Source organism: Callithrix jacchus, chromosome 4 (genome assembly GCF_049354715.1).
Source record: "Callithrix jacchus isolate 240 chromosome 4, calJac240_pri, whole genome shotgun sequence".
Taxonomy (NCBI): Eukaryota; Metazoa; Chordata; class Mammalia; order Primates; family Cebidae; genus Callithrix; species Callithrix jacchus.
In genome coordinates, this window is record NC_133505.1 from 17,736,258 (window position 1) to 17,763,907 (window position 27,650).

A 27,650-nucleotide genomic window follows, 5' to 3' on the forward strand; every position below is an offset into this window, starting at 1 on the left:
CTTAATGATCAAAGAAGAAATTCAAAAATTCGCTCACTTACACCGTATGTGATATCTCTAATTGCACAGTTTCTGTGAGTACACATCTCATCAATTATAGCTAGGAAAGAAGAGCATTTTGTTTTTTTGAGACGGAGTTTCACTCTTGTTACCCAGGCCGGAGTGCAATGGCGCGATCTTGGCTCACCGCAACCTCCGCCTCCTGGGTTCAGGCAATTCTCCTGCCTCAGCCTCCCGAGTAGCTGGGATTACAGGCACGCACCACCATGCCCAGCTAATTTTTTGTATTTTTCGTAGAGACGGGGTTTCATCATGTTGACCAGGATGATCTGGATCTCTTGACCTCGTGATCTACCCGCCTCGGCCTCCCAAAGTGCTGGGATTACAGGCGTGAGCCACTGCGCCCAGCCCAAGAAGAGCATTTTTTGAGAGTCAGAAACTGATCCACCGGACGGATGAGAAAACAGGCTCTAAAAGTGGTAGAAATAGGAGTTTGGCCCCAGTTGGTCAATTTCGAGTCTAGTGATTTTTGGAAAGTAAAGTGACTCTTGACAGCAAGCCTGGAAAGGGAACTTTAGAGACGTTAATTTTAGCAATGAGTAAACAACTGACAAGCAGTAGAAAAGTCATTCATGTCTCAGAGGAAGGGACTAAACAGGGTTTTAAGCAGTAGCTGGAAAAAGTTGCTTTGGGGACTAGAACCTGCGCAATTCTAGGTAGAGAACTATTAGGGGTTGTCGGGACCTGTGGAGAGCCTCCAGGTGGTGCCAGCTAACTTTGGGAAGTCACATGAGGAAAACCTAGAACAGGGATATTAAGACCCTCCGATTAGGTGAAAAGCAACTTAACAGTTTACCTGCTTCAGTTCTGGAATTTCAAGTCAATATGGAAACATCCAATCTCCTCTAAAGATCATTAGTTAAAGAGGCTCATGGGGATTTGGGAAGGGAGAGAGTAAGCAAAAAAGATGCAGAAAAGTCTAACGAGGAAGGGCACAGTGGCTCACACCTGTAATGCCAGCACTTTGGAAGGTCGAGGTGGGCAGATTGCCTCAGGTCGGGAGTTTTGAGATCAGCCTGGCTAACATGATAAAATCCCTTCTCTACTAAAAATACAAAAATCAGCCAGGTGTGGTGGTGCATGCCTATAGTCCCAGCTACTCCGGAGGCTGAGGTAGGACAATCTCTTGAACCCGGGAGACAGAGGTTGTAGTGAGCCAAGATCGTGCCACTACACTCCAGTTTGAGTGACAGAGCAAGACTCTGTCTCAAAAAAAAAAAAAAAAAAAATCAAACTGGTCACGGAGAGGGGCTTAGCAAGCCCCAGTGGATTTGAGAGACACAAATAATTTGATGGGGTTCAAGTAACTGCCAACTCATCTGAACCTGATCTAGACCCTGGGGATAAAGCAGAAAATATTTAAACTACATGTAAAAATATGTATGCCAAGATGCACTGAGGCATACATTTAAGCTACCTACTACAAACTGCCCACTTATATATAGTTAGTACCCAGAAGTTTTCTTTCCTTTTAGTTCAGAGACTTCCTGGTTCAATCAGTTCACTGGTCATGTCGTGCCTGACTGAGGATGGGAAATGAATATGGATCAAGACAGTGATCCAATGGTAAAATTCTGAGTGGGAAAACTCCTAATTTCTCAACCTGGAAAAAAGATTTGGAAACTCAAATAATAGGTAAAGAAAAGTGCATACATTTTTTTTTTTTCCTTTGTGGAATTTTTCCTAGGTAAGCATGATAAAAATCTTTCCAATGTAGATTTTCTCAGACTGTTCACATTCTAGGAGGAGAAAGAAGGGAAATACCATCTATTTCATTTAACTTAAAGGTTTCTTTCTATTCACAATAGTAATCATAAAACGCCAAAGCACACAATAATATCAGTAGTAAGACATTCGGCTGGACAGTTCCCATTAGCTTGCTTTGCGTGGGAGGCAGGGATGGGGAAGCGTTTTTATGCTATTGTCTTTAGCATCCTTTTTCAGATTACTTTTTTCACCAGTATTTTATACTATTATATATATGAAATCAGCTCTAAAAAAATTATGAAGTTCCTGGCGATGCTAGTCACATTCACCTATTGAAAAGGTCAGTTTCCTAAATGCAGCACTCACGCAAGAAGATAAATTAAATGCAATGATGCAGCAATAAGCCGACTGCTGCAGGCTGCGTAGCCAAAGACTTCTGATTTGTAATCCTGTTTGGTAAGCAATCCCACCAGTTATCTTGAGGGAAGCTGGCCATGTTTGTGTCAAGAAGAATGGAAGTACATCCCCAGACATCTATATAACCTGCATACACCTCAAAAATGGGAGGAAGAGTAGGCGGAGCTATGAATACTGATGTACAAGTTTAATTTTAAAGAAATCGTGTAGGCAGATTCAGTCCTACTTGGGAATTTCTGAAAAATGAAAATATGACTAAGGAGAGTCATATTTTCATAAAAATATATTTCATAAAAATATATAAATAACAGCAAGGATGTCTCTCGTCCAGGCTGTCTTTGCCTTTGGTCTGCACCGGTGTCCCTAGAATGAAGTGAAAAGAATTTATCTAAGAGTTGTGACATGGGAGTCTCAACTAGTTTTCATAGACAATTTTTTTCAAACTGCCCACTTCATCCCATCCTTCTTGCCACAATTTGGGAGGCCGGGGTAGGTGGATCACAAGGTCAAGAGATCAAGACCATCCTGGTCAACATGGTGAAACCCCGTCTCTACTAAAAATATAAAAATTAGCTGGGCATGGTGGCGCATGCCTGTAGTCCCAGCTACTTGGGAGGTTGAGGCTGGAGAATTGCCTGAACCCAGGAGGTGGAGGTTGCGGTGAGCCAAGATCGTGCCATTGGACTCCAGCCTGGGTAACAAGAGTGAAACTCAGTCTCAAAAAAAAAAAAAAATCATTCTGTTTGTGACTCAAAAATAGCAAATCTAAACTCAGCATTTTTAACCCCTGACTCTCCTATGCATTCATTCCAAAGTCTGTTGGGCAATACTGGGTAAGTGCAAGTCACTGTGCTATTTGGCAAAACACATTTGGCCTCCGGGAGCATATCGTCTCACTCGTGTGGGACATGCTTGACACTCCAGACCCTGGTGCCCTGGGTCCACGTCTGGAAGGGTGACGAGGGGAGACAATGAATCCTCTCACCCTGGTCACTTGAAGGCCACTGGGAAGCTAAATTTGTAAGAGCAAAAAGGAAGGAACAGGTTAAATAATAAACCTTTCAGCATCTGTCATTTGTGACACACATGTGCGTACATGTGCGGGCACACACACACACACACACTCCATGCTTTTTTTTCTGTATGCACTGAGAATAACAAATTTTCACTATTATATAAAAATTGTTACCTTGAGAACTTACGCCGCCCTCCTTTTGCTACGACACAAAACAACTCAATAATTTGACCAGGATTTCATAATTAGTCATCAGCTTTCCCATCAGTAGATTGAACATTTCTATATACTATGAAGAGAACTATCTCCACTTGTGGCTAACGACAAAGCATGCTAATTGTGAGAGAGATTTCATCCTTATGTAAACAAAAACCAACATTTCAGAGAGCCATTTTCTGGATGAAAAGCAGGTCTTCTTAAATCGGTCATTCCAAATAAACTGTGTTATTTACCAGGTATTCAACAACTAAAGGATGAGATAACCTTTAGCATTTGATTTTGTTCTAGAAAGAATCATGGTGGATTACAGTATTCCCCAAATACACTGCAACATTTGTTGTGTGGTTTTTTTTGGGGGGGGGGGATGCTCATTTTCTTTAAAGGAAATCTCACTGCATTGGATCTCCTCCTCATATAAACATAGAAAGGAAATGTTTCTCTAAACAATAATGCCTGTATGTGAGGCTCACAATGCTACAAAGTTACACCAAAACCACACAATGCAAGCAATGAAAATGTGCAGGTGCATCCTAATTGCGTATGCCATCACAAAACAACACAATGTAAGCAATGAAAACCTGCAGGTGCATTCAAATCTGGTATTCTACCATTCTGTGGATGAGAGTAGAGTCTCTCCAGAATGTCAGACCACTAGAGACCCACTGCCAACTGCAAAACAGAGCTCAGGCAGGGTCTCTGGACTGCACCAACTATTCTCTCATAGCCACATGTGCACTGTGAACTCCTGAAGTAGAATCTGCCGGCTGAACTGCATCCTTTATTCAATGCTTGGTGCAGCACTGCCATGTTCAGAGATGCACCTAATGGATGCAGAGACATGCTTAATGATTATAATAATGATTAGAGGGAATCTGCTGAAAGTGAAGAACAAGGGGCCAGGTGAAATTTTCAAGCAGCAAAAAGAGAGCAGAATTCACTCTCTCACTCCTGCACCTGAAGAAAGTTTAAATGCAACAGTCTCTGCCCAACACAGCACCTGGTCCACCAGGGACAATGCACTTAGTGGCGGGGATGGAGGCAGGAGGGGAGTGGTCTCCTGGCCACTCTCTTCTTCAGCTTCCTCTAAAGAAAGGACCTTAAAATCAGCAATCATTTTTAGCTTATTAAGGACAAATCACTACTAGGAGCATCTCCCTCCTCTTTTCACCAGCTGGCCTTATCATTCGTGCTGCGAAGGTCTACAGATGCAGAAGACCAAGCCCAGTGATCAATAGGAATATTCCAGTTAAAATCTATAATGATCCTGGTGGTCAAATAGCAGATGGAGGCATTCTGAGTTTCATATCTTGTTAGCACTCAATTTCATTCTGAAAAGTTGGAAAACACTCTTTCTCTTGAGACTTGATACTGCCATGGTAAGTAAGGAGTTAATACAAAGTTGACTCCATGCAACAAACACGTGTCATCAGCTATGAGCCAGCACTGTCCCAGCAGGCACTGCAAATACAAAGAAGACATATGTGACTATTGTCAAGCTTTGCAGCGGGAGAAGCTCATCAGAGCAATAACATCTCCCAGATGTTAAGACGCAGGGTGTGGTGAGGGAAGGAATGCTTATTTTTATTGGGGAGCACAGAGAGGCATTGCTATTGGGTGACTTGGGAACAAAGTCTTAAAAAAGAGATATGACTTTTATACTGTTAGTGGGAGTGTAAATTAGTTCAACCATTGTGGAAGACAGTGTGGCGATTCCTCAAGGACCTAGAAATAGAAATTCCACTTGACTCAGCAATCCCATTACTGGGTATATATTCAAAGGACTATAAATCATTCTGTTATAAAGACACATGCACACGTATGTTCATCATGGCACTGTTTACAATAGCAAAGACCTGGAACCAACCTAAATGCCCATTGATGATTGACTGGACAGGGAAAATGTGACACATATACACCATGGAATACTACGCAGCCATAAAAAACTATGAGTTTGTGTCCTTTGTCGGAACATGGACGAATCTGGAAACCATCATTCTCAGCAAATTGACACAAGAACAGAAAATCAAACACCACATGTTTTCACTCATAGGCAGGTGTTGAACAATGAGAACACATGGACAGAGGGAGGGGAGCATCATACCCTGGGGTCTGTTGGCGGGGGCTGGGGAGGAACAGTGGGGGGTGGGGAGGTTGGGGAGGAATAACATGGGGAGAAATGCGAGATACAAGTGATGGGGGGATGGAGGCAGCAAACTGTATTGCCATGTATGTATCTATGCAACAATCCTGCATGATCTGCACATGTACCCCAGAACCTAGAGTACAATAAAAGAGAGAGAGAGAGAGCCAGAGTGTGAGGAAGCAGAGCAGGACAGCAGGCATGGAGACAGGAGAGCCCTGACTGCATGGAATGGCAGACGGCATGGGTGGCTGGGGTGTGGATGTGCTCCTGACAGCCTGGCAAGAGTGAGTATTAGAAGGGTAAGGACTGGATCCTCCCAGACGGCCTTGGATGCCTTTCTAAGGAATTAGTGGTTATCTTTAAGATGGTGGAAAATCAGGGAGGGAGGATTTGCACAAGGGAATGCCATGATGAGATTCAGATTTTGAACACTGACTCTGGCATCCAGTGGGAGATGGAGCAGTGGCGTGGATGGAACTCAGGTGCCTAGACAAGGGCGCTGCTGCAACCCAGGCCAGGCAGGATGCAGTTGGATTCCTAGAGACAGAAGGAAACATCGTGCAGGATGCTGAAACGCAGAGGCAGCTTTACCTTGAAGATACGGGAGCTGGAATTAGGCCTGGGCCCCTTTCCGAAGGCCTTGGAAGAGGACCTAGCAATGTGTTCACATGCACATGTTTTTCCTACATTTTCAAAATCAGGTATTTCCATATTTTTCCTTAGGAAGACCTCCTCCAAAACAAGATCTATCCCAGCCAAGAAATGTTTTTTCAAAGAGAGAGACTGAGGTTCAGAGATGTTAAATGACAAAGACATTGGAACAGATGAGGCAAAGAGAAGCTGAGGGATGCAGTACAGAGCCACACAGGAAGGGTGCTCCCTCACTTCTTAAGGCTAAATGGCCTGCAATGCTTCTCATGGTGGAGATCTAGAAAAAGGTCTAGAAAAAGACTCGGTGAAAAATCACCTTTCTCCATTAGTGGCATGCTCATTTAACTTCAACCCTTACATTACCCTAATTACTGGGCTCTCAATGTTAAACAAATGATTTACACAAATCCTTGCGGACCTTGTTTAACTGGAGGATTCCAGTGTTTTACTCCCATCCTTGTAAAGCCAAGAACAACTTTATAACTTTTTGGGGGACTGTGTGTGAAGGGATTACATATAGGGATAAGCTAAAAGAAATGGGTTCTAGATAGTTTTCTTTTCAAGTCCAATGTCTTGTTTACATGAGTTTTGTTTGTATGTGTGTGAGTGAGAGAGAGAAAGAGAGAGAGAAAAAGTGAGAGAGAGAGAGAGAGAGAGAGGAAGAGGAGGAAGAGGAACAGCAGCAATATATAGCAGCACCCTTCCCCTTATCTGCAGGGGGGTACATTCCAAGACCCTCAATGGATGCCTAAAACTGCAGATCATTTTTGGCCAGGCACCGTGGCTCATGCCTGTAATCCCAGCACCTTGGGAGGCCGAGGTCGGTGGATCACCTGAAGTGAGGAGTTCAAGACCAACCTGGCCAACATGGTGAAACCTCATCTCCACTAAAATACAAAATTAGCTGGGTGTGGTGGTGGGCACCTGTAATCCCAGCTACTCGGGAGGCTGAGGCACGAGAATTGCTTGAATACAGGAGGCAGAGGTTTCAATGAGCCGAGATTGCACTGTTGCACTCCAGCCTGGGCAACAGAGCAAGACTCTGTCTCAAAAACAAACAAACAAACAAACCACAGATCATAGCGAACCCTATATATACATTTTTTTCTATACGTATATATCTATAAAATTCAACTTATAAATTATATACAGTAAAAGATTAGCAGTTATTACTCATAATAAAATAGAATAATTAAGTAAAATCAGTTATGTGAACACAAGCACTGTGACAGCCAGACAGTTGATCTGATAACTGAGATGGCTACTTAGTGGCTCACAGGTAGGAAGCATCTTCAGGAAGAGACACCAGATGAAGGAATGATCCATGACCCAGGCAGGATAGAGTAGATGGATAAAAGTTATGAATTGTTCATTTCTGGAATTTCTCATTTAATATTTTCATATTGTGGTTGACTATGAGTAATTAAAACCACAGAAAGTAAAATCACTGATGGGGGGGAAGACCGTAGAAGTCAGGTGGGGCAGAAAGAGCACTGGACATGTATGAGAACACTTCAGTCCACCGTTCTGGAGTCCTGGTGGGCAAATCTCTGAAACTTTCAAGGTCTTGGTTTCTTCCTGAGTTAAATGAAAGGGTTGAATCAGATGCTCTACAAGGTCCCTTTTTATTCTAAATTCACCCTAGGACTTTTATGTTTTACCTGCTTGATTGTTTCCTAAAGGAGTTAAACCTATACTTGACTTTATTAGAATATTCCATATGCCATTCACACACCACCTCTCAAAGGAAATCGAAAAGTCAGCAATCCTGCTCTCTTGCTCTGAACTACAAAATGATTGAAGCTTAGAATTCCTTGGCCAGCTGTCTCCTTCCCCTTCCATCACCCCCACCCCCAGTGATTGATTGCTAAGCCTCTTCTATTTTTCATAGATGTTGGCAAGTTGAGTTCTCAGAAATAAAGTTCAGAAGGGGGAAAAGGAATTGAATTATCCCATTCCTCCCACCCCATATATTTCTAGAAGCACATCTAAATGCCAAAACTTTTCAACGGATGATCATAAGACCAATTGGCCCATTTTACCTACAGCACTGGCTGTGCATTTAAAGAAAGATTTGGCCTCCCATGGTGTCTCCTGCCTGTAATCCCAGCACTCTGGGAGGCTGAGCGGGGAGAATTACTTGAGACTAGAAATTAGAACAACCTGGGCAACAGCGTTTAGCGATATTCCACCTCTACAAAACAGTTTACAAATAGCCAGGCTTGTTGGTGTGTTCCTGTAGTCCCAGCTACTCAGGAGGCTGGGGTGGGAGGGTTGCTTGAATCTGGTTGGCGGAGGCTACAGTGAGCAGTGATCACACCACTGCACTCCAGCCTGGGTGGCAGAGTGAGATCCTGTCTCAAAAAAGAAAAGAAAGACCCAAAATACATGAAGAAAGGCTTTTGGCCAAACTGAACCTTCTATACTAAGCAATTAAAAATGAGCCTCTTGTTAGTTAAAATGTCATAGTGCTATAACATTTTAATGTCATTTCTGAATAATGGATATAGAGAAAAAATTTCATTGCAGATTTTTGCAGAGTGAAGTTTTAAGAGCATTTTCATATAAATAATACAGAACACCCATAATTTATTAACATACCACCCTTTTCACTCTGGTCAGGATCTTTGTAAACTCTTTTTTTTTTTTTTTTTTGAGACGGAGTTTCACTCTTGTTACCCAGGCTGGAGTGCAATGGCGCGATCTCGGCTCACCACAACCTCCGCCTCCTGGGTTCAGGCAACTCTCCTGCCTCAGCCTCCTGAGTAGCTGGGATTACAGGCACACGCCACCCTGCCTAGCTAATTTTTCGTAATTTTTAGTAGAGACAGGGTTTCACCATGTTGACCAGGATGGTCTCGATCTCTCGACCTTGTGATCCACCCGCCTAGGCCTCCCAAAGTGCTGGGATTACAGGCTTGAGCCACTGCGCCCGGCCGCAAACTCTTTTTTAATGTGTAGCTGCAAATTAATTTTCCATTTCCATCATGGAGGTAGCATGTTAACGCTGCTAAGCATTGCAGAACAATGCCTTGTAATCTCTAGAAATGTCACAGCAAGTTTAAAAGAATGCAAAACACCAAGCCACCGGCTTTCCTATTTCCCAATTTATGATTCATTTCCCAGACTTCCCCCATACTTCACACACTCATTGCAATAGACTCAACACTCCGATCCATAACCCAATGGCGCTTACTTCCCTAATTAGAAGCTCATTGGAAACACCTACAACTATACAGAGGGTTTTTTTTCCCCCTGACCATGGGAGTATGGGAGAAAATGCTTAATGAAGCAGTGATCAACCAATGATGGAGAGGAAGTAAGTCAATACCCCAATTTCCACACACTTAAATTGGAATAACTTGCACGTATGTTTCACACAGTGGTCTCTAGCGTGAAAATAACATTCTTTACCGACTTTCTTCTCTTTTTTGTCCAACTTCCCCAGATCCCTGCTGGTATTTTCTGTGTGCACCTCCCAGAACATTGCTTGCATTTAAAATCTTATCTCTGGGTCAGCTTTTGGAAACTCCAAACCCCAAGACCCAGCACGTACTTCCTGTATCCACCAAATGTTCCAAGTGTATGAGACTGGAATTGAAAGGCAACCTCATACACTCAATTGAAAGGCAACCTCAATTGAGTTGTCACCCAATTAGACAATGTTGGGGAATTTGATTTTTATTTGGAAAAACTGAGATCTAGACAAACTGACCTCAAGGTCACATGAATAGTTAATGCCAGAGAACAGACCTCCTGAGTCCCCCAAGATTTTACTCTGTGAGTGAGAAAAATCTGGTTAACAGTCTGGGACATTTGTGAACTAAAATACTGCTTCTTGCAGAAGACTGTCATGAGATTTGAATTGAAGGATAGGAAAAGTCCACAGCAATATGCTGAGTGAAATAAGAGTACAAAGGTTAAGAGGATGATATAGTTTGTGAAAGTGACTGGAGTTACAGAGAATGGTATTGTTTGCATTGGTCAAGAAGAGATGAGAAAATACAGGAAAACTCTGAAAAGGAGCTTTAAAAAATCCCAGCCTCTTCAACCCCAAGATATATGTTTGTTTGTTTATTTTTTAAAGACGGTGAGTGCTCCCACCTTTGGAAAAAACAACCTGTTAGAACCCAGGACTCTTGAATAACAATAAATAATCTTTCTTTGCACCGTGCTTTTGGTCAGAACAGTCAAGCCCGTCTCGTGGCCTCTGGTTTTGTTCATCTTCTGTTGGTGCCTTGACATTGACAATTTACAGCTCTGGCAGTAAGTCAGCAACCCTAGAGCAAAATAGATACCACGGATCCTTTAAAAAAAAACACACTCCCAGGCTGTAGTGCAGTGGCATGATGTCGGCTCACTGCAATGTCCACCTCTTGGGTTCAAGCAATTCTCCTGCCTCAGCCTCTTAAATAGCTGGGATTACAGGTGCCCACCACTACATCAGGCTAATTTTTGTATTTTTAGTAGAGACAGGGTTTCACCATGTTGGCCAGGCTGGCCTTGAACCCTTGACCTCAGGTAATCTGCCCGCCTTGGCCTCCTAAAATGCTAGGATTACAGGTACGACTACTACATCTGACTAATATTTGTATGTTTAGTGGAGATGGGGTTTCACCTTGTTGGCCAGGCTGATCTCAAACTCCTGGCCTCAGGTGATTTGCCCACCTCGGCCTCTAAAGTGCTGGGATGACAGGTGTGAGCCACCACACCGGGCCTTAAACAATGTCTTTGATTACAAAGACTAAACAATAAATCAGTATCAAAAAATGCTTTTCCTATGGTTTCCTCTTGCTTTGTGGTCTTAACTGTGGGCTCTGAAACAGCACAGTCCTATGGAAATATAGCGTGAGTTACACAGGTAATTTAAAGTATTCTAGTGGCCACATTCAAAGAGTAAAAAGAAACTGGTGAAATTAATTTTTGAAATATATTTTATTTAACCCAATATATCCAAAATATTATTTTGACATATAGCTAATATGAAATTTAATGAGATGTTTCTTATTTGTTTTCTCATACTACGTCTTCAAGATCCAGTGTGTATTTAACACAGTGCATGGCAATTTGGACAAGGCACATTTCAAGTGTTCTTTGGCCACATGTGGCCAGTGGGTGACAGCTGGACGGTGAGGCCAGCTACAGAATGTCCACCTTCAAATCTATTGTCCTAACAGAGAGTACAACACAGGCTTCCTGGTTAGGCCACTCCTGGATTCTCAGCTCTTGATGTGCATTTGAACCCGGGAGACATTTAAAGGAAGTTCTGATCCTCATGTTTGACATCTAGACATTTTGATTCAACTGGCCTAGGATGAAGCCTATGATCAGTGTTTTGAACCTGCTCCCAGGCTATTCAAACGAGAATGAGTCGAGAGCTGGCCTTGGTTCCTCAGTTTTGTCTTATTTCTGGTTTTCTTAATCAGTTTTGGCTTGCTTCTTTCTATCGCAGGGAACTGCTTAGGCTTTCGGAATTCTTGTCTTGGACTTCTTTTTGGGCTCCTGACTATCCCCTTTAGGCTCTGGGGAGGACCTTCTGCTTCTTCTTTTCTACATTTCTCACCACCTTTCTTGCCTTAATTCTTGCTATTATTTCTGCCCGGCTGTGAACCTGCCCATCCTTTGCTATTACAATATTTGATTTTATTAGCAGTTTTCTACTCCCTTGTTTTAGCCTACCCCCTTGGTGAAAATGCATCCACTTTAAAAATCCAATCAATCATCAAAAACTGAACAGAATCTCTGGCTCTGAGAATTAGGGGGTCTATCCCAGCAACTGCGGTGGATACGCTCTTAGGCATTGTTTCCTCTTTTTTTTTTTTTTTTAAGATAGGATCCAAATGTGGTTCACACTTGCTTCAAGAAGAAAAGTGCACTATCTAAGCAAATTGATGAAGTTATTGGCCATCTCTTCAAAATTCACATCGCCCTTTTTCCCTTCAAAAGTGAAAACTGGGTGCACCTGAAAGTTACCCTCAAGGGAACTAGATTCATCAGAGCTTCTAGTATTACAGGGAACTTAAATTTAAAGGATGCCTTTTCAAATCATGATTTTAAAAGAATATACATTTTTTTTTAGATGGAGTCTCACTCTGTCGCTCAGGTGGAGTGCAGTGGCAGGGTGTCAGCTCACTGCAACCTCTGCCTCCCAGGTTCAAGGAATTCTTGCTGCTTCAGCCTCCTGAGTAGCTAGGACTACCGATGCCTGCCACCATGCCCAGCTAATTATTTTTGCATTTTTAGTAGAGACAGGGTTTCACCATGTTAACCAAGCTGGTCTTGAAATCCTGACCTTAGGCAATCCACCCACCTCGGCCTCTCAAAGTATTGGGATTTTGGGCGTAAGCCACTGTGCCTGGCTAAGAATATACAAATTTAAGGTCTCCCTCCTCATGCCACCCTCCCAAACCTCAACTTCAAAACTAGTCCCAGTGATGAGAAGTGGCCAGGTGTTCTAGAGAAGAATATGCATGAACCCAAATTCAAGGGGGTCCATCGGTTCCCTCAGGCACGCGAGGGCGCCTCCATCCCACTGGCCTCTCTTTTTTCCCATCCTTTTGTCCCACATAGGTGTCTTTAGTAACCTGGAGGCCAGATTCATTTAGTTTCATTTACTCCAGGTTTGTTGATAGTTTTTTGTAATTGTTGCTGGCCTGGCCTGGCTACTGTTGTTATACTGGGAATGGGTTTCCTGGGGCTAAGGGGTGGGGGTGGGAAGTTCCCAGCTGAGGAGGCAGTAGGGGATATTTTAAACCCCTCTTAAGGGTGGCAAACCCTAAGTCTATGAGAAGAGCTGAATTCTAAGTACTGAAAAGAACCCAGATAAGTATGATGTGCAAAAAGGCCAAGAAAGATGGCCTGGGTCCCAGGGCTAGTGTTGGTTGGAAACTGAATCAGAGAAGAAACCAGCAAGAAGGACCCTGATTTGTTTCTTCCAGCTCTGGCTGCTTTGTGCTGCTCAGCCCTAGAACATGAGTGGGTTACGTTAGCTCAAAGGGCCAGGACAAAGTGCACACGATCTCAAAACAGGCATTGCAGTGAAGAACAGGAAACACCTCTTCAAGTCTGTCCTGGTCATGTCTATTCTATTAATTACCAGTCTACTACTGATCACTACTACACAGTTTTAGTTTACGGAGAAAACAGCTAAGAAGACATTTGCAATGATGATTGGTTTTGGTCAGTCTTTGGCTCACATACATGAGCCACCCACAGCATAAAATGGGAAATGTTTATATGGCATCGTCTTTCATTCTAATTTTTAATTACTTTTAATTTTTAATTAAAGCCTGACATTTTAAAACTATTGGCAAAAAGATGGGGGGCATAAGAATAGCTTTTTGGCAGATTAAAGTTATAAAATACTGCTGTGCACTTAATTCTTCTTCTTTTGGGTTTTATATTTCAATAAGTTGATCTGTTTATTAGCTAAATTGGGTCTGCATCCATCTGCCAGAATAAACAGGGAAATGTTCTTTTTTATGTTGCCACAGTTTTATTATCAGAAATTAGGAGTGGCCTTAAAAAATAACTGCTCCTGTTGGCTAATTATGGTGAGGAAGAGAAGTTTCGTCTCAATTAAGCTAAACTGAAATAATTGTCTTTGGCAGGCATTCTCTAATGTTTAAGTCCGCAGTATTTAATTACCTCAACCACAGACAGCACATTCAGCTTCTAAGAGGTGCACTTTGCAAGTGACTCATCCAAGAAGATCCATCAGGATGCAGCTAAAATCAGAATCGGATGTTCCACTGAAGTAATAATACATTTATTTTAATAAACAAATGCTGGAGACAAGTGGATTGTAACATTTGTGCTTAACATTTGTGAGTTTTTTTTTTTTTTTTGAGACGGAGTCTTACTCTATTGCCCAGGCTGGAGTGTAGTGACGTGATCTCGGCTCACTGCAATCTCTACCTCCAGGGTTCAAGTGACGCTCCTGCCTCAGCGTCCTTAGTGCTGGGATTGTAGGTGTGCGCCACCACGCCTGGCTAATTTTTTGTATTTTCAGTAGAGATGGGGTTTCACCATGTTGGCCAGGCTGGTCTCAAACTCCTGACCTCAGGTGATCCACCTGCCTGGGCCTCCCAAAGTGCTGGGATGACAGGCGTGAACCACACCTGGCCTGTTCTTAACATTTTTAAGATAACATTTTCTCTTGATTTTTTTTTAGCGCAAGATTCTGAGTTTTCAATTATGTATCTGAGCATATATATTTTTGGTAGAGATGGGGTTTCACCACATTGCCTGGGCGGGTCTCAAACTCCGGGGCTCAAGTGATCCTCCCACCTCGGCCTGCTGAAGTGCTGGGATTACAAGCATGAGTCACCATATCCGGCCTAGGAATACCCTCTGCAAGGGGTGAAAATACAAGACAGGTTGCTAGATTTTCATAGCTGAATGTCAGCTCTGTAGTTAGCATATCTGGAATCTAAAGCATTCGGCTCTTTCTTTTAGCAGGAACACAGAAATAGCCACTTAAGGCTCGTACTAGAGAAGTCAAGTATGAATTCCCTGCAATCTAATCCTCAACGACTCAGATGAGATATCTGATTTGAAGAGAGGCAGACTAAAAATATTAACTCAATTTCCCCAGGTCAGAGGTTCTCAATGCTAGCTGTACTTTAGGATTACTCGAAGTACTTTAAAATTACCTAGGCCCAAAGCCCACCCAGAATATTTGAGTTAGAATTTTAAAAAGGCTGCCAAAGGTCATGAACCACTCTTCTAGAACCTTGTTTCCCCAAGTGTGGTGCACGGACTAGCAGCATTACCATCACCTGGGAGGTTGTTAGAAATGTAATATCTTGAGCCCCACCTCAGACCTGCTGAATCAGAATCTGCAGGTTAACAAGATCCCTGGGAGATTCTAATGCATTTTAAAGTTTGACAACCACTTTTTTTTTTTTTTTAAAGAAGGTTCTATACATTTTTACTATCAGATCATCAAAAGAGCAACACAGCAGCAGAACTCCCTGGTGAAACGCCTTCATTGAACTCTAGTTTCATGATTTGCCGGGGATCAGTGGAGTCCATTTGTGTCAATTATACAATTCTCATCAAAGACATTTTCCTACTCTATCTCCAGTATCCCTTGTACAAGAATCCATATAACAAAAGTCCTTTCATACTTTAGTGACAAAAAAGCTCATGTCACCAGATGAATTTAGTTACTCCTTAATTCAAACAGAAAGTAGAATGATGTTTGCAAGGGGCTGGAGGGAGGGGGAAATGAAAAGTTACTGTTTAACGGGCAGTGTTTTACTCTTGCAAATGAAGAAGAGTTCTGGAGAGGAGTGGATGATGGTGACGGTTGCACAGGACTGTGAATGTACTTTATGCCACAAGCCTGAAGACTTAAATATAGCCGAGATGCTAAATTTCATGTTATGTGTATTTTGCCGTGAAAAACAAATTTAAAGAAATTCAGAAAGAAAGGGAATTTTTCTTTTCCTTTTCCTGGAGTCAGCGACTCCTTTGAAGCTGCTGTTTTCCAGGCTCCTCTGTGAAATTTTACCTTAGGCTTTTAAAAGCTACAATTCTAACATTATGATTTCAGCAGAGAAGTTATCTCTGAGCCATCATTTAGCAAATGGAATGTGGGGAAGGGGGCATCAGATTCCATGAAGGGGGATGGGTCTGAGCAGACATCATGAAAGCCAGTAGTCACTTTTCCCTTGGGTTCTTTCCCCTGAAAGAGTTCTATAATTCTGGTGAGTAGAGAGGACACACAACACAGACTCCCTGAAGGAATGATAAAGCCAGCTCTGCCGTGCTGGAAACCTCGGTATCCAGAGCTTCTGCCCCAGCAACCAATTCCAGAGCCTGTGCTCAGGTGTCTGCTAGCTCTTGGCAAAACAGAACTTCCTGTTTTCAAGATAGTGTTTTAAAATGGCTCATAAAAGCTTTCTTGGACAAAACAAGTCCTTGCAAAACATTATTTTGATGATTAAACTATAAATGAATCAGAAACATATGGAGTGAATTTCCCCTGGGTTTGGCAAAGCCCAGTTTGGACTTGATTCCGTCCAGGATACTTGAAACATGGTTTCAGGTGATTGTGAAATCAAACGTGGCTTGACTTTTTCCAGTTCCCTTTATAGGGTATGGAAGTTTAGGAAGAGGACAAAGATTTCTTAAGGTTTCTTGGTCATAGCATTTGTTTCTACACTACCAGGTCTCTACACACACGCAGAATTTACTCACCTAAGAGTTACAACTGACTGAGTATACACGGTGGTCACCAACACTGCTTTTCTCTCTCTCCCTGCTTTCAGCATAGTTCAGCAGGTTTCTTCTTTAATTTATAAATGAAGGGTTTCAGACTTGGGTTATTTCAAAGAATAGAGACTCCCTTGTAAGAGGACTGCTTTCCACTTGCCTACAAAGATTCAAGCTTACTTTTCTTGTCGCACTCCTCAGCATTTGAACTCTGTGGTGTTTTAATGGAGCGCCACAGCTCGGGAGAGAGCACCTTCCACGTGGTCAGAAAGAATGCTCACCTCCTTGTACATTTTGGAGGGCCATTCTAGAAACAAGAAAGGAGCCCAATATTCTGTTAAGAGTTTTTCCCTATTATATATTGTTCACAGTTTTTAATATAATGAAGATGAAATATTTGTTGTATTTGGAAACACTTTTGTCCATAAGAACAGTACTACTAAGAGGGCTGTGGGAATGTCCTTAATATCTAAGTATTGAGGATTATTTAATTTTGTAATAGCTCAGGAACATGGGCAAATAATTCTCAGCAATACACATTTAGGAAATGTAAAGAAAGCCTTCAAGTCTTTAAAAAGGTTCAGGGATAATTGATATCAGAGATGAAATGTAAAATGAGGACCATATCTTCTTGTTCCAGGTTATCCAAATCTAGTAGAAAAACAGCATAGCTGTGCTTCTCCTCTGTTAATGAGTACATCTGTAAGTCACCTGTATCTCCGTTAATGTGAAATGCAAGAATGACTTCTTAGTAATAAATATTATACTCTAGGAAACACTGAAATGTTCGCATATTTTCACTCAACAGCACAATATAAGATAACACAACTAAAATGTCCAATTTTTTCAGCTACCAAATAATTTTAATCACCCTTTTGCAATATCAACAAAACAAAACAAGAAAACCTAAAGGCTAGGAGAGAAGAATCTTCCTGTGGGAGAAAAGAATTTGAATAGAAACATGAAGGTAGAAAAATATGTGGAATAAGGAGAATAATGGAAAAAGCAAAATTAAAAACACGAAACTAGAGAACAAGGTCAGGTATCGTAATATTAATGTTTCTCTTCCTCCAAGATCCGAAACTCCAAAATGTCTCACTGTGATCACAACTAGCCAGGATCCCTTTGCCTGGGTATTCATTCCCTGATCTCTGGTTTATCAGCAGGATGTCCAGGGACAAGTTACTTGATGTCTTTGAGCTTCACTGTCCTCATCTGTAACATGGGTATAAAAGTCCCTCTTTCTCTCTCATAGAGTCATGAGGATTTAATGAGATCATTTTGCTAGAGCCTCTTAGGGGCATCTAGAACATAGTGAGTGCTCAGGAAGTAATAGCTGGCCCATCTGCCCCCAGCCTCAGTCCTTATTTGCAGCTGGAGCTGCTGCCTACTCTCCCTGGAACCTTGACCCTCAGGCCCTCCAGACTTGACCTTCCATCACCTCCACCGGACTTTAGGGTCCTCCTGCACCCCTTCCTCCTTTTAGCCCTCCACATGTGCAGTCAGTGGCCAAAGCCTATTGATTCTACTTCCTCAATCATTTACACTTTGCCTCCTCTCTTCCATTCCTTGCCATCACCATGTCCAGGCCCATTAATGTCTTTTGAAATGTGTGCCATTTATGACATTTCAGTGTGAGTTCATGCTGGCTGTGCAGCCTCCAACAAGTTCCTCATTTCTCCAAGCCTCAGTTTCCTTCTCTGTGGGAAGTAAATAACTAATGGATTCTCACTATTTGTGGCAGTTTTGTCTCATAAAGTCGCTGTGAACACTGAATTAGCAAATGCTGAACCATTGCTACTGGGGGAAATGCAAGGTGAAGTCTCTGTGAGCATTTTTCTCCAGCCCACCTGTACATACCTTTCGTTTTCTGTTTGTTTTTGTTGAGCCACACCAGATTTAACATATACTGTTGATTCATTAACATTGAAGTCACACGCCCAACAGCAGTATCACTCATGCCTGAGCCATGCTCACTGTATGTTTTCCATAAAGTCACAGCCTCCCTGAAGTTAGGAGCACTGCATGGCACTTCAGCATGATGTTTGGGGCCATTCGAAACAGGAAAACCACCAACAAAAAGCACCAAAATGCAAAAAAAAAAAAAAAAAAAAAAAAAAAGCCGGGCGCGGTGGCTCAAGCCTGTAATCCCAGCACTTTGGGAGGCCGAGGCGAGTGGATCACGAGAGATCAAGACCATCCTGGTCAACATGGTGAAACCCCGTCTCTACTAAAAATACAAAAAATTAGCTGGGCATGGTGGCACGTGCCTCTGATCCCAGCTACTCAGGAGGCTGAGGCAGGAGAATTGCCTGAACCCAGGAGGCGGAGGTTGCCGTGAGCCGAGATCGCGCCATTGCACTCCAGCCTGGGTAACAAGACCGAAACTCCGTCTCAAAAAAAAAAAAAAAAAGGTAGCACAAAATAGACTGCAAAAAGGACATATTAACAGGATGAGAGCTCAAACACGGAGGCAGAGCCTCGCTTTGTTCCATCTCAGCTCAAATTTTCGCTGCTCTGCACATGTCTGTGAATGGCTGTGAAAGCACCCAAGGATTGATTTTGGGGTTACAAATACATTCTAGTGAGTAGGCAAATTTTGCAAAAGCAGAATCCAAGAAAAATGAAGACTGGCTGTACAGTCAGCCCTCTGTTCAATCCATGGGGGGACTGAAAATGTCAGGCAAAAATAACAAATAACTATGTGGCAATAAAAATAACAAATTTAATAAACAATACGGTATAACAACTGTTTACATAGCATTTCCGTTCTATTAGGTATTATAAGTAAGCTAGAGATGATTTAAACTATGTGTAAGGATGTGCATAGATTATTTGGAAATATATATTTCCTGATATTTTATATCAGGAGCTTGAGCATGGCAGGGGTTGGGGGTTTGCAGGAGAGAGTGGAAGCATTCAGGAACCAATTCCCTGTGGATATCGAGGGCAGACTGTGTTTGTACCTAACAGACCTTGGAAAAATGAGCACTGGCTGTGTTTGTACCTACCATACAAGCTTGCTGTGCAGATTAATCTAAGGACGTAATCTAAGAAGTCACTACTAGGCACTCAACAAGTGAGAGCTGTTACTACTATTTATTATCGTTATTATTTATTACCATTATGTTCCCCACCACTGCAGTTGCGTTTGTAACTGATGGCGCCCCCATCTCCCTCCATTCACTCCGCCTTATGCATAGACTTCAGCTCTGACCATGTCACTTCCCGGCTTGGTATTCAAATTCTTTTCAATGCATCTACCTTAGATCCCTTTCTCTCTGCCCTCTCCTCCAACAAAACTGGCCTGGCCACCATGCCTCAGGTACACTCCAGGCATGCTTTTCCCTATGAATTGGCATTCCACTTACCCTCCTTCCTTTCTTGAAAATATCTCCTGCCTTCCTCCTTCTTCCCCATTTTCTTATATTAAAATATATCTATTCGGCTCTCAAGACTCTTAGATTAAAAACATCTCTAAAGCCTTTTCTAGCCAGAATAAACAACTCCCTCTTACCATCCTCAATAATCTTTTTTTCTGTTCTCACGGAAGCTGTCATTTTCTATATTCTGTTAAAACTTTTATGTACATTTTTTATTCCCCTGAATAGGTATGAGTAGATTTGATTCCTTTTCTCATGTACTGTGAAACTCCTTGCACAAGACCTTGTCCTTAGTACAGTAGATGATAAATGCTTACTGATTAAATACAATAACAAACATACTCACAAGGTAGTTGGTTTTGCTTTACTGAAAAAGACATGCTATTTATAAAAACACATTTTTTTACTTGAGAAATTCTACATATGAACAAACCAACTTTAAATTAAAAAAAAAAAAAAAAAAAAGAGTTCCTAGTTTATTTGAAAGCCAAAGGGAGCCAATACTGACTTGTTTTCTTAAAGTTTGGTGACTTATTCCTGAATGTTTGTCCTTAACATTTTCAGCTTCCAGGTCCTTTTTTGGGCAAGTCATGAACCTTGAAATCAGAGCTAAATAATACAGGTGCCAACATATTCAGAATTACATCACAGGGTCTTTCAACAGCCTCATTCTTATAACAATGACAAGAGCACTTCACACTTGGCGAGACCCCTGCAGCTAAACAGCTTGAACCCTGGGCAAACTAATTTTGTACAATAACCTGTTACTTCTCTGCCTCTGAAATGGAGCCTGGTCTAAGGGTAAGTCTGTCTACTCATAACTCAGTGCGTTCTTGTTTGTGAGAATCAGGAGGTGAGATCATAATGCCCCTCAGGGAACGAATATTTCCTTCTTGGGCATTGGAGGCATACCATATTTTTAATGAAGAAAGACGTGACAGGGTGTTTTACAAGTTACTAAATGTGTGCTGCTTTGTTCTTGCAAATATAATTTTTCACCATCATCAGTTGTTTTCTGAAAGAAAGTCAAAGTACACATCTTGCCTGCATGATTCCCCCTTTATGTTGCATTTTCCTGTTTGAATACAGCATGTAGGCTGCTACCAGGGAACTGGTCTATGCCTTACAGAGTGTGCAAGTGGTCCTGCTAATGATACAGCTGTGGAGGGAAGAGGAAGCAGTGAAGAGGCTCACCCTCATCTGTGTGCACCTGCAAATCACCTGCTCCACTCTTGTTATTACTTTCTTGTCCATGCCTTTTCATATCTGTTCATTTGGAATAGGCGTCAGTTCCCCTGCACTTCCCGTATTATGAGAATACCTCAGCTATGAGCTGGACTTCCTATCTCTTTCTCTGAATTCTGAGATCCGACATCTAGAAAGGAAGTCACTTGTAAATACTGCTTGCAAATCATCTTCCTCTCTACTGACCAATTCTGTTTCAAAAATATATAAATCAATGTGTATGTGTATGCATGCATGTGCTTACGTGTGTGTGTATTTCAAGTAACGATGTTGTTGAATATCACTGTTCATGCTGAATGGGGACAGGGAGAGCTGAGGACTGAACGAAGAAACAGAGAAGAGCATGCATGATTCTGCAGAACACAGCAGGAACCTGGATGATAGGATCAATCTTCCTTTAAGTGATGGAATAGTGAAAGAAAGTGGGAAAAAGAGGCATGCCATAATCCTTTTGACCTTAAAGAACATCGAATTCAAAACTATGTTAAATCCGTCCTCTAAGAACAGCTGTCACCACTGAGCTGCAGACTTGTTAGTGCTTTGACAGAATGCCCAAGTGGAAGTCAATAAAGCAAGGTCCTCCCTTTCTCTCATGGTTCAAATACTCTAGGAAGTCAGGCTTCTCTGGAAGCTTGGGCCAGGTCTACCAAGCTGCCTTTCACAGAGTCTCCTCACAGCAGTCTGGAGATACCATTTTCTTCTACGGAGGTACCCTGTTCCCTAATGGATCTATCTGATCAATTCCTAAAACAAGAAGAATGCATCTTTTAATTAGTTTTCTTAATTAACTTGATAGCTGTTTTGGGTTAAATTGTGCTCCCTTCCAAATTCATATGTTGAGGCCCTGAGCCCTAGTATCTCAGAATGAGACCATATTTGGAGATATGGCCTTTAAAGAGATGATTAAGGTTAAATGGGATGATAAGGGTGGAGCCTAATCCAATATGACTAGTGTCTTTAAAGGCGCTATTAGGGCCAGGTGCAGTGACTTCCCCAGCATTTTGGGAGGCCAAGGAGGGAGATCACTTGAGCCCAGGAGTTCGAGACCCGCCTGAACAACATAGCGAGATTCTGTCACTAGAAAAAAATTAAAAAATAAAGAAATTAGCTGGGGTGGTGGCACATTCCTGTGGTCCAGCTACACAGAAGGCTGAGGTGGGAGGATCGCTTGAGCCCAGGAGGCCAAGGCTACAGAGAGCTGAGATCACACCACTGCACTCCAGCCCGGGTGACAGAGACAGACCTTGCCTCAACACAAAAACAAAAAACAGCAAAAAAAAAAAAAAAAAAGAGAAGGAGATTAGGACACAGACACACACAGACTAAGGGGCAACTATATGGGAGGACAAGGTGAGAATGTGGCCATCTACAAGCCAAGGAGTGAGACCAGGAGAAACCAACCTTACCAGCCTCCAAAACTGTGAGAAAATAAATTTCTATTGTTTAAGCCACCTAGTGGTATTTTGTTACGGTATCTTTAGCAAGCTAACACATTAGCTATGGACTGCCCAAGGTGATTTTCTCCATTACTATCTATAAGAAAATCCTGGTTTTGGCCAGGCGCGGTGGCTCACACCTATAATCCCAGCACTTTGGGAGGCCGAGGCGGGTGGATCACGAGGTCAAGAGATCAAGACCATCCTGGTCAACAAGGTGAAACCCCATCTCTACTAAAAATACAAAAATTAGCTGGGCATGGTGGTGTGCGCCTGTAGTCCCAGCTACTCGGGAGGCTGAGGCAGGAGAATTGCTTGAACCAGGAAGGCGGAGGTTGCGGTGAGCCGAGATCGCGCCATTGCACTCCAGCCTGGGTAACAAGAGCAAAACTCCATCTCAAAAACAAAAAAGAAAATCCTGGTTTTTAGTAACACACATATTCCTTTTTTGGGAGGTCAATTTCTTTAATCTCAAATCGTTGTTAACACAAGTTTGTACTTTAGGTTCTCGTCTTTCTTTCAGTTTGGACACAGGATATCATATGTTCCTCTTTGATACCCTGACAGTAGGGTAGGAATTATTTTTACTACTTCGTAAGTGAAGAAACTGACTCAACTGAATGATTTACCCAGGGCAGATGAATTTATAACCAAGTCTTTCGATGCCACTCTCCTGCTACTTCTCCAACATTCCACACCTTCTTCTTTTCCCCTAGCATTATAATATATCCAGGTTTGGGTGTTTTTCCATCTCAACTGTTTTTGAAATGTTATGTCTCATCTTTCTGTATTCCGTTGGATTATTTTTTCTGTTTCTCTTAATTTTAGATTTGTGTTATCTTTGTGATGGATTTCTTAGAAGAAAACACCCTACACTATTTTTCACTCTGCCTTCTTTAGGACAAGTTCCAGGAGAGATTTTTTAATGCAGTTAGTTTCCTAGAGAAGCTCAAGCTATACCTAGAGAACTTTCATGAAATCCTTTCCCTGCAACTGTGGATACTAAACTTTGTAGGAAGCCAAATACCCATGGAATGCCAAAGTAAAGGCCTTTGGCATCTTTACGCTTTAGAGTAATTATGCTACTGTCTTTGGACTTTACAGTATACGATCAGGAGTTTGCTTTATGGGAGGCCTTAAATCCCTATGTTAGGAGACTGCAAAAAGAAAACAAAAACACAGTCATTAAGGGGCCATGTAAGGGTGGTAGCTTCTGTGTTGTTCCTAGTGGAGGCTTGGACGTGTACAGTCATAGATCACTCCAGCCCATCTGCAGAAATTTTCCAAGTGGGGTAGAAACCTACAGGAGCCCTAAGCCCATCAGATTCAGGTTGAGAAAAGGGCAGAATCACAACTTATAGTATGGCTGAGGCAGGAAAATCAAACCTGCCACACCAAACTACATCCATTAGAAGGTGTCTGGGGCTGTCCAGAGATAAGGGCTACTTTGTCCTTATTGGACCCTCCCAGGTGTGGGGTCGCTGTGACCCAGTAGCAGAGTGCAGGGAGTCTGCGGACAAATGTTGCTTATCTGGTGCTGCTGCTGATGCCCTCTCTGGCTTAAACCAGTTCAATTTACCCTTCTGTCCAAAACACAGGGACAAACACGCCTTCTCATATAGTGGAATACAAGTGTTATTGAATTAATTCCAAAATATTTTCAGGATCACAAATATGAGCTAGAGTGTCACATATACTCTTTATTCACTGGCACATTCAAGGGAAAAAGTGACTTCGTTTTTCAAGTACTTCATGGTCACTAGATACCATAAATGATAACAGCAATAATAGCAGGTACTTTTTAAGGGAATAAAGTGTGCCAGGCACAGTGCCATGGGATGTCCTATATAATTTACTTCCCATACAGCCAGTGAGGTAAAGTGCTATTACTCTCCAATTTTACAGATAAGAAAACCGAGCCTTAGACAGGTCAATAAACTTGCTTGGTGACACTCACTGAAAAGGCAGCAGAATCGGAAGGGAAACCCCAGTCAACCTGACTCAAAAACCTATGCTTTTAATCAAAGCACTTTGATTTCCAGAAGGACTGAAATTTCAAAATCTGTCCTCTTTTACCAGTTGTCCCATAAACTATTGGACTATCCTAGAAATGAATAACACATGGCATCCAAGCTGTATTTCTCAGACTGTCTCTTGTGCTGAAAGCAACATACAAGTCCTCTTAAGATCACAAGTCCTGGTCCTTGGTATGGAAAATGTGGGCACCATGATCTATGAGGATGAGCAAATTTTAGAGAATTAGGGTGCAAGGCAATGCACTCAAAACCAAAACCATTTTGAGCATCATGTTATCTTCTGTGATTTGGGAGTCACCAGTGAATGAGCCTTGTAGTATCTGGAGGTCATCCTTATGAATCTCAGTCTTCATGATATTATTGAAGTCCAGAAAGGTAGGTTTCTAGCAAGTTTCAACAGATGGAAATCCAGATAAAAGAACTCACTCTGCTGATATTAATTATTTAAGCAGTGCTTTCTTGGAGGACTTCCATGGCCTTAAAAAGGGGCTCTATGCGCTGTTCTTTTATATTATGAATATTTATAATATTATAGTATCTACATTTCAAGTATGGGCTTTAGTGAAAAACCTCGTTATGCTTTTTAGCTTTGCTGTTCAGGTTTGTTTGTTGGGCATCAGAAGAGATGGGGGTAACAGGGTCATAGTAAAGACTGGAAATTCATGATCCACAGTCTTTTCGCTTCCCAAATGTGATCCATGGTTTTGAAGATTTAAGAACCTCAGATTAAGATCATTTTTCAATTCTGATATTCAAATATCCTCTTAAAGGATAACTGTACCACTTTAAAGAGTTGTTTATTTTCTTTAACTTTTTGAGGCAGAGTCTCACTTTGTCACCCAGGCTAGAGTGCAGTGGTGAGATCTGGGCTCACTGCAACCACCTCCTGGATTCAAGCAATTCTCGCACCACAGCCTCCCCAGTAACTGGGACTACAGGCGTGCACCAACACGCCCGGTTAATTGTTGTATTTTTAACAGAGACAGGGTTTTGCCATATTGGCCAGGCTGGTCTTGAACTCCTGACCTCAAGTGATTCACCTGCCTCTGCCTCCCACAGTGCTGGGATTACAGGCGTGAGGGCGCCTGGCCCCTTTTTAAAGAGTTGTTTCTATCAGATACATTCAAGTCATATAATTTGCCCAAAACTGAGAGCAAGGCAGAAAAAGGATGAAAGGCAGTGAAACCTTGAATACCTCCTTACAGATATCATTCTAAGGATACTTTCCTTTCAGTTCTAACATCACTGTATTTTGTTCAGAGCAGCTCATGGGACTGAAACATAAAAAATAAATAACACTTAGAAATAAACTCTTCCAAACTAACACCTTGCCTATTTCTTAGGCTCTTTAGCAGTCAGAGTTAAAAGAATCCATGTAGCATCTCTTGTTCATGCTGAGTGAGCTGTTATCATTCCCATATTGATTTTTATCTCCATGCAGCAAACCTCAAAATGCCACGGCCCCAAGCTGAGATCCCACCAAGCCTATTCCTTACTTATCCATTTTTTTTCCAAGTCCTCTTTCCTTTTTCTTCATCCACAAATTCTCCCTGAATCCACTTTCCCCAAAATAACAGCTGCGGATTTGATTTTTTCTTTCCTGTCCCTTTAAGTCAGAAACTTCCTGAGGTTCCTAAGAGCTGCCTGCCTCAGCAGGCACCACGACTCCCTGCAAGTCTCCATTGCAGTGAGATTTGCAAGTGAATCTCCTTTGAAAATCATCACCCGTTTTGTATCCACTCTGACTTTGAGGCATCCACACTAACACCGTGGGCTCCAGGACATCCTAAGAGCCCGGTCTGAAGGTTTCAAAACCAAATCTATTCATATTGGCAGCTCTATCAAAGGAGAATTCTCTAAACTGAACAAAGCATCAAACCAATACAAAATCCACCTAACAAATAAACAAACGGCAGTAACATGACTTCCGATGCCAATGCCTACCTTAAAGACGGCCCAAAGCTCTTTGCTCCCACATGCATCCGCCTCTCTGGGTCTGTTTCCCGGCTTTCCAATAGCTGTGCTTTCTTAAACTGAGCAACAGTCTCCTCAAGTGTCAGGCTCTGAAAATACACATGCTACACACGCCCATGCAGCCCTCTCGGTGCCAGGCAGCCCCTTCGCCTTCCTTCCCAGCCGTGCCAATTCCCTGGCCGCTGACCAGCTCCCACGTGGGATGGAATGGAGAAGGGGAGGGTGTCAACCAAAGTCGGGAGATGAATTCAACTCACCGTGGACTAGGTGGCCACCCATCTGGCAGGGAGGGTCCATTTTATCCCTTTTCTAACCATAAACCGCCTCCACGATGGTCTCTCCACCTCATTCAGAGCCCAGAACAGTTGGCAGGGACACCAACCCTTCCTGGGTGTGACCTGCGAGTACTCAGACCTCTCTAAAGTGGCAGACTTCTGCTGGTAGGGCACAGACTGCCTCTTACCTTCACAGAGCCCCAGTCCTTAAAAGCCCAGCTGTCATCCTGTGTTTTACTTCACATCGGAGGCAACCGGTTTCAGAAACAGGGAACATTTCAAAATGAAACAGAAAGTAACCCGGAGATCCAAACCAGACCCCCGACCTGCCTCCGCCATCCCCAGCCTCTGGAAGTCTTCTGACTCAGCAAGCCCGTACAGCTGTTTCACCCTGGAGAGGATTCAGAGGAAACTGCAGCCTGAAAGTCTGGAACTCACAGCCTGGGCTTTTTCTTTTCTTTTTTTTTTTTTAAAGAGTGTTTGTTGAGCTTTTTAACATGCAGTTTGTCTCCTTCTGCAGGGAATTACTCAGTGATCCCGTCACCTGACTCAGGGCAGCTCCATTATATAATTTGAACTGCTATTTGAGCTCTGATGGGAAAACCACATTTGTGTCCCCTTTCCCCCACCCCCCACCCCCAGCATCACCCACCTTGCCCTGCCCCCTAGGAAGGGAAGAGGGAGGGAGACCTCAAAAGATAAAACAATGACAATTAACTTTCCTTGAACCTTCCCTAGCAGGACTGTATTTCTGCCATGCACTCATATTTCTCTTCAGTTCAATTCTTGAGTAGAGGACCTCCCAAATACCAGTGAAGAGTGAGTGGAAATGACTCAAGATGGGATGGGAGCAGCTTTCTCAATTTTC

The 27,650-nt window shown here is 42.5% G+C and overlaps 1 protein-coding gene across 24 annotated transcripts in view; it reads right to left on the minus strand.

Moving 5' to 3' along the window:
- PHACTR1 (phosphatase and actin regulator 1) overlaps window positions 1-27,650 on the minus strand; it is a 586,860-nt gene that overhangs the window by 312,448 nt on the left and 246,762 nt on the right. For 3 of the 24 annotated variants that reach the window (XM_078368336.1, XM_035294903.3, XM_078368334.1), the window contains exon 1: window positions 26,971-27,143. The exons of 15 other annotated variants lie outside the window; for them this stretch is intronic. Coding sequence is in view for 3 of the 9 variants with exons in the window: in XM_035294905.3 (XP_035150796.1) it covers window positions 26,765-26,804 (40 nt within the window). In the remaining 6 variants the exon portion in view is untranslated. Of the gene's footprint in view, window positions 1-26,477; window positions 27,144-27,650 lie in introns of those variants that run through there. 6 more of the 24 variants (XM_035294905.3, XM_035294901.3, XM_078368332.1 and 3 more) reach the window with 3 other exon arrangements.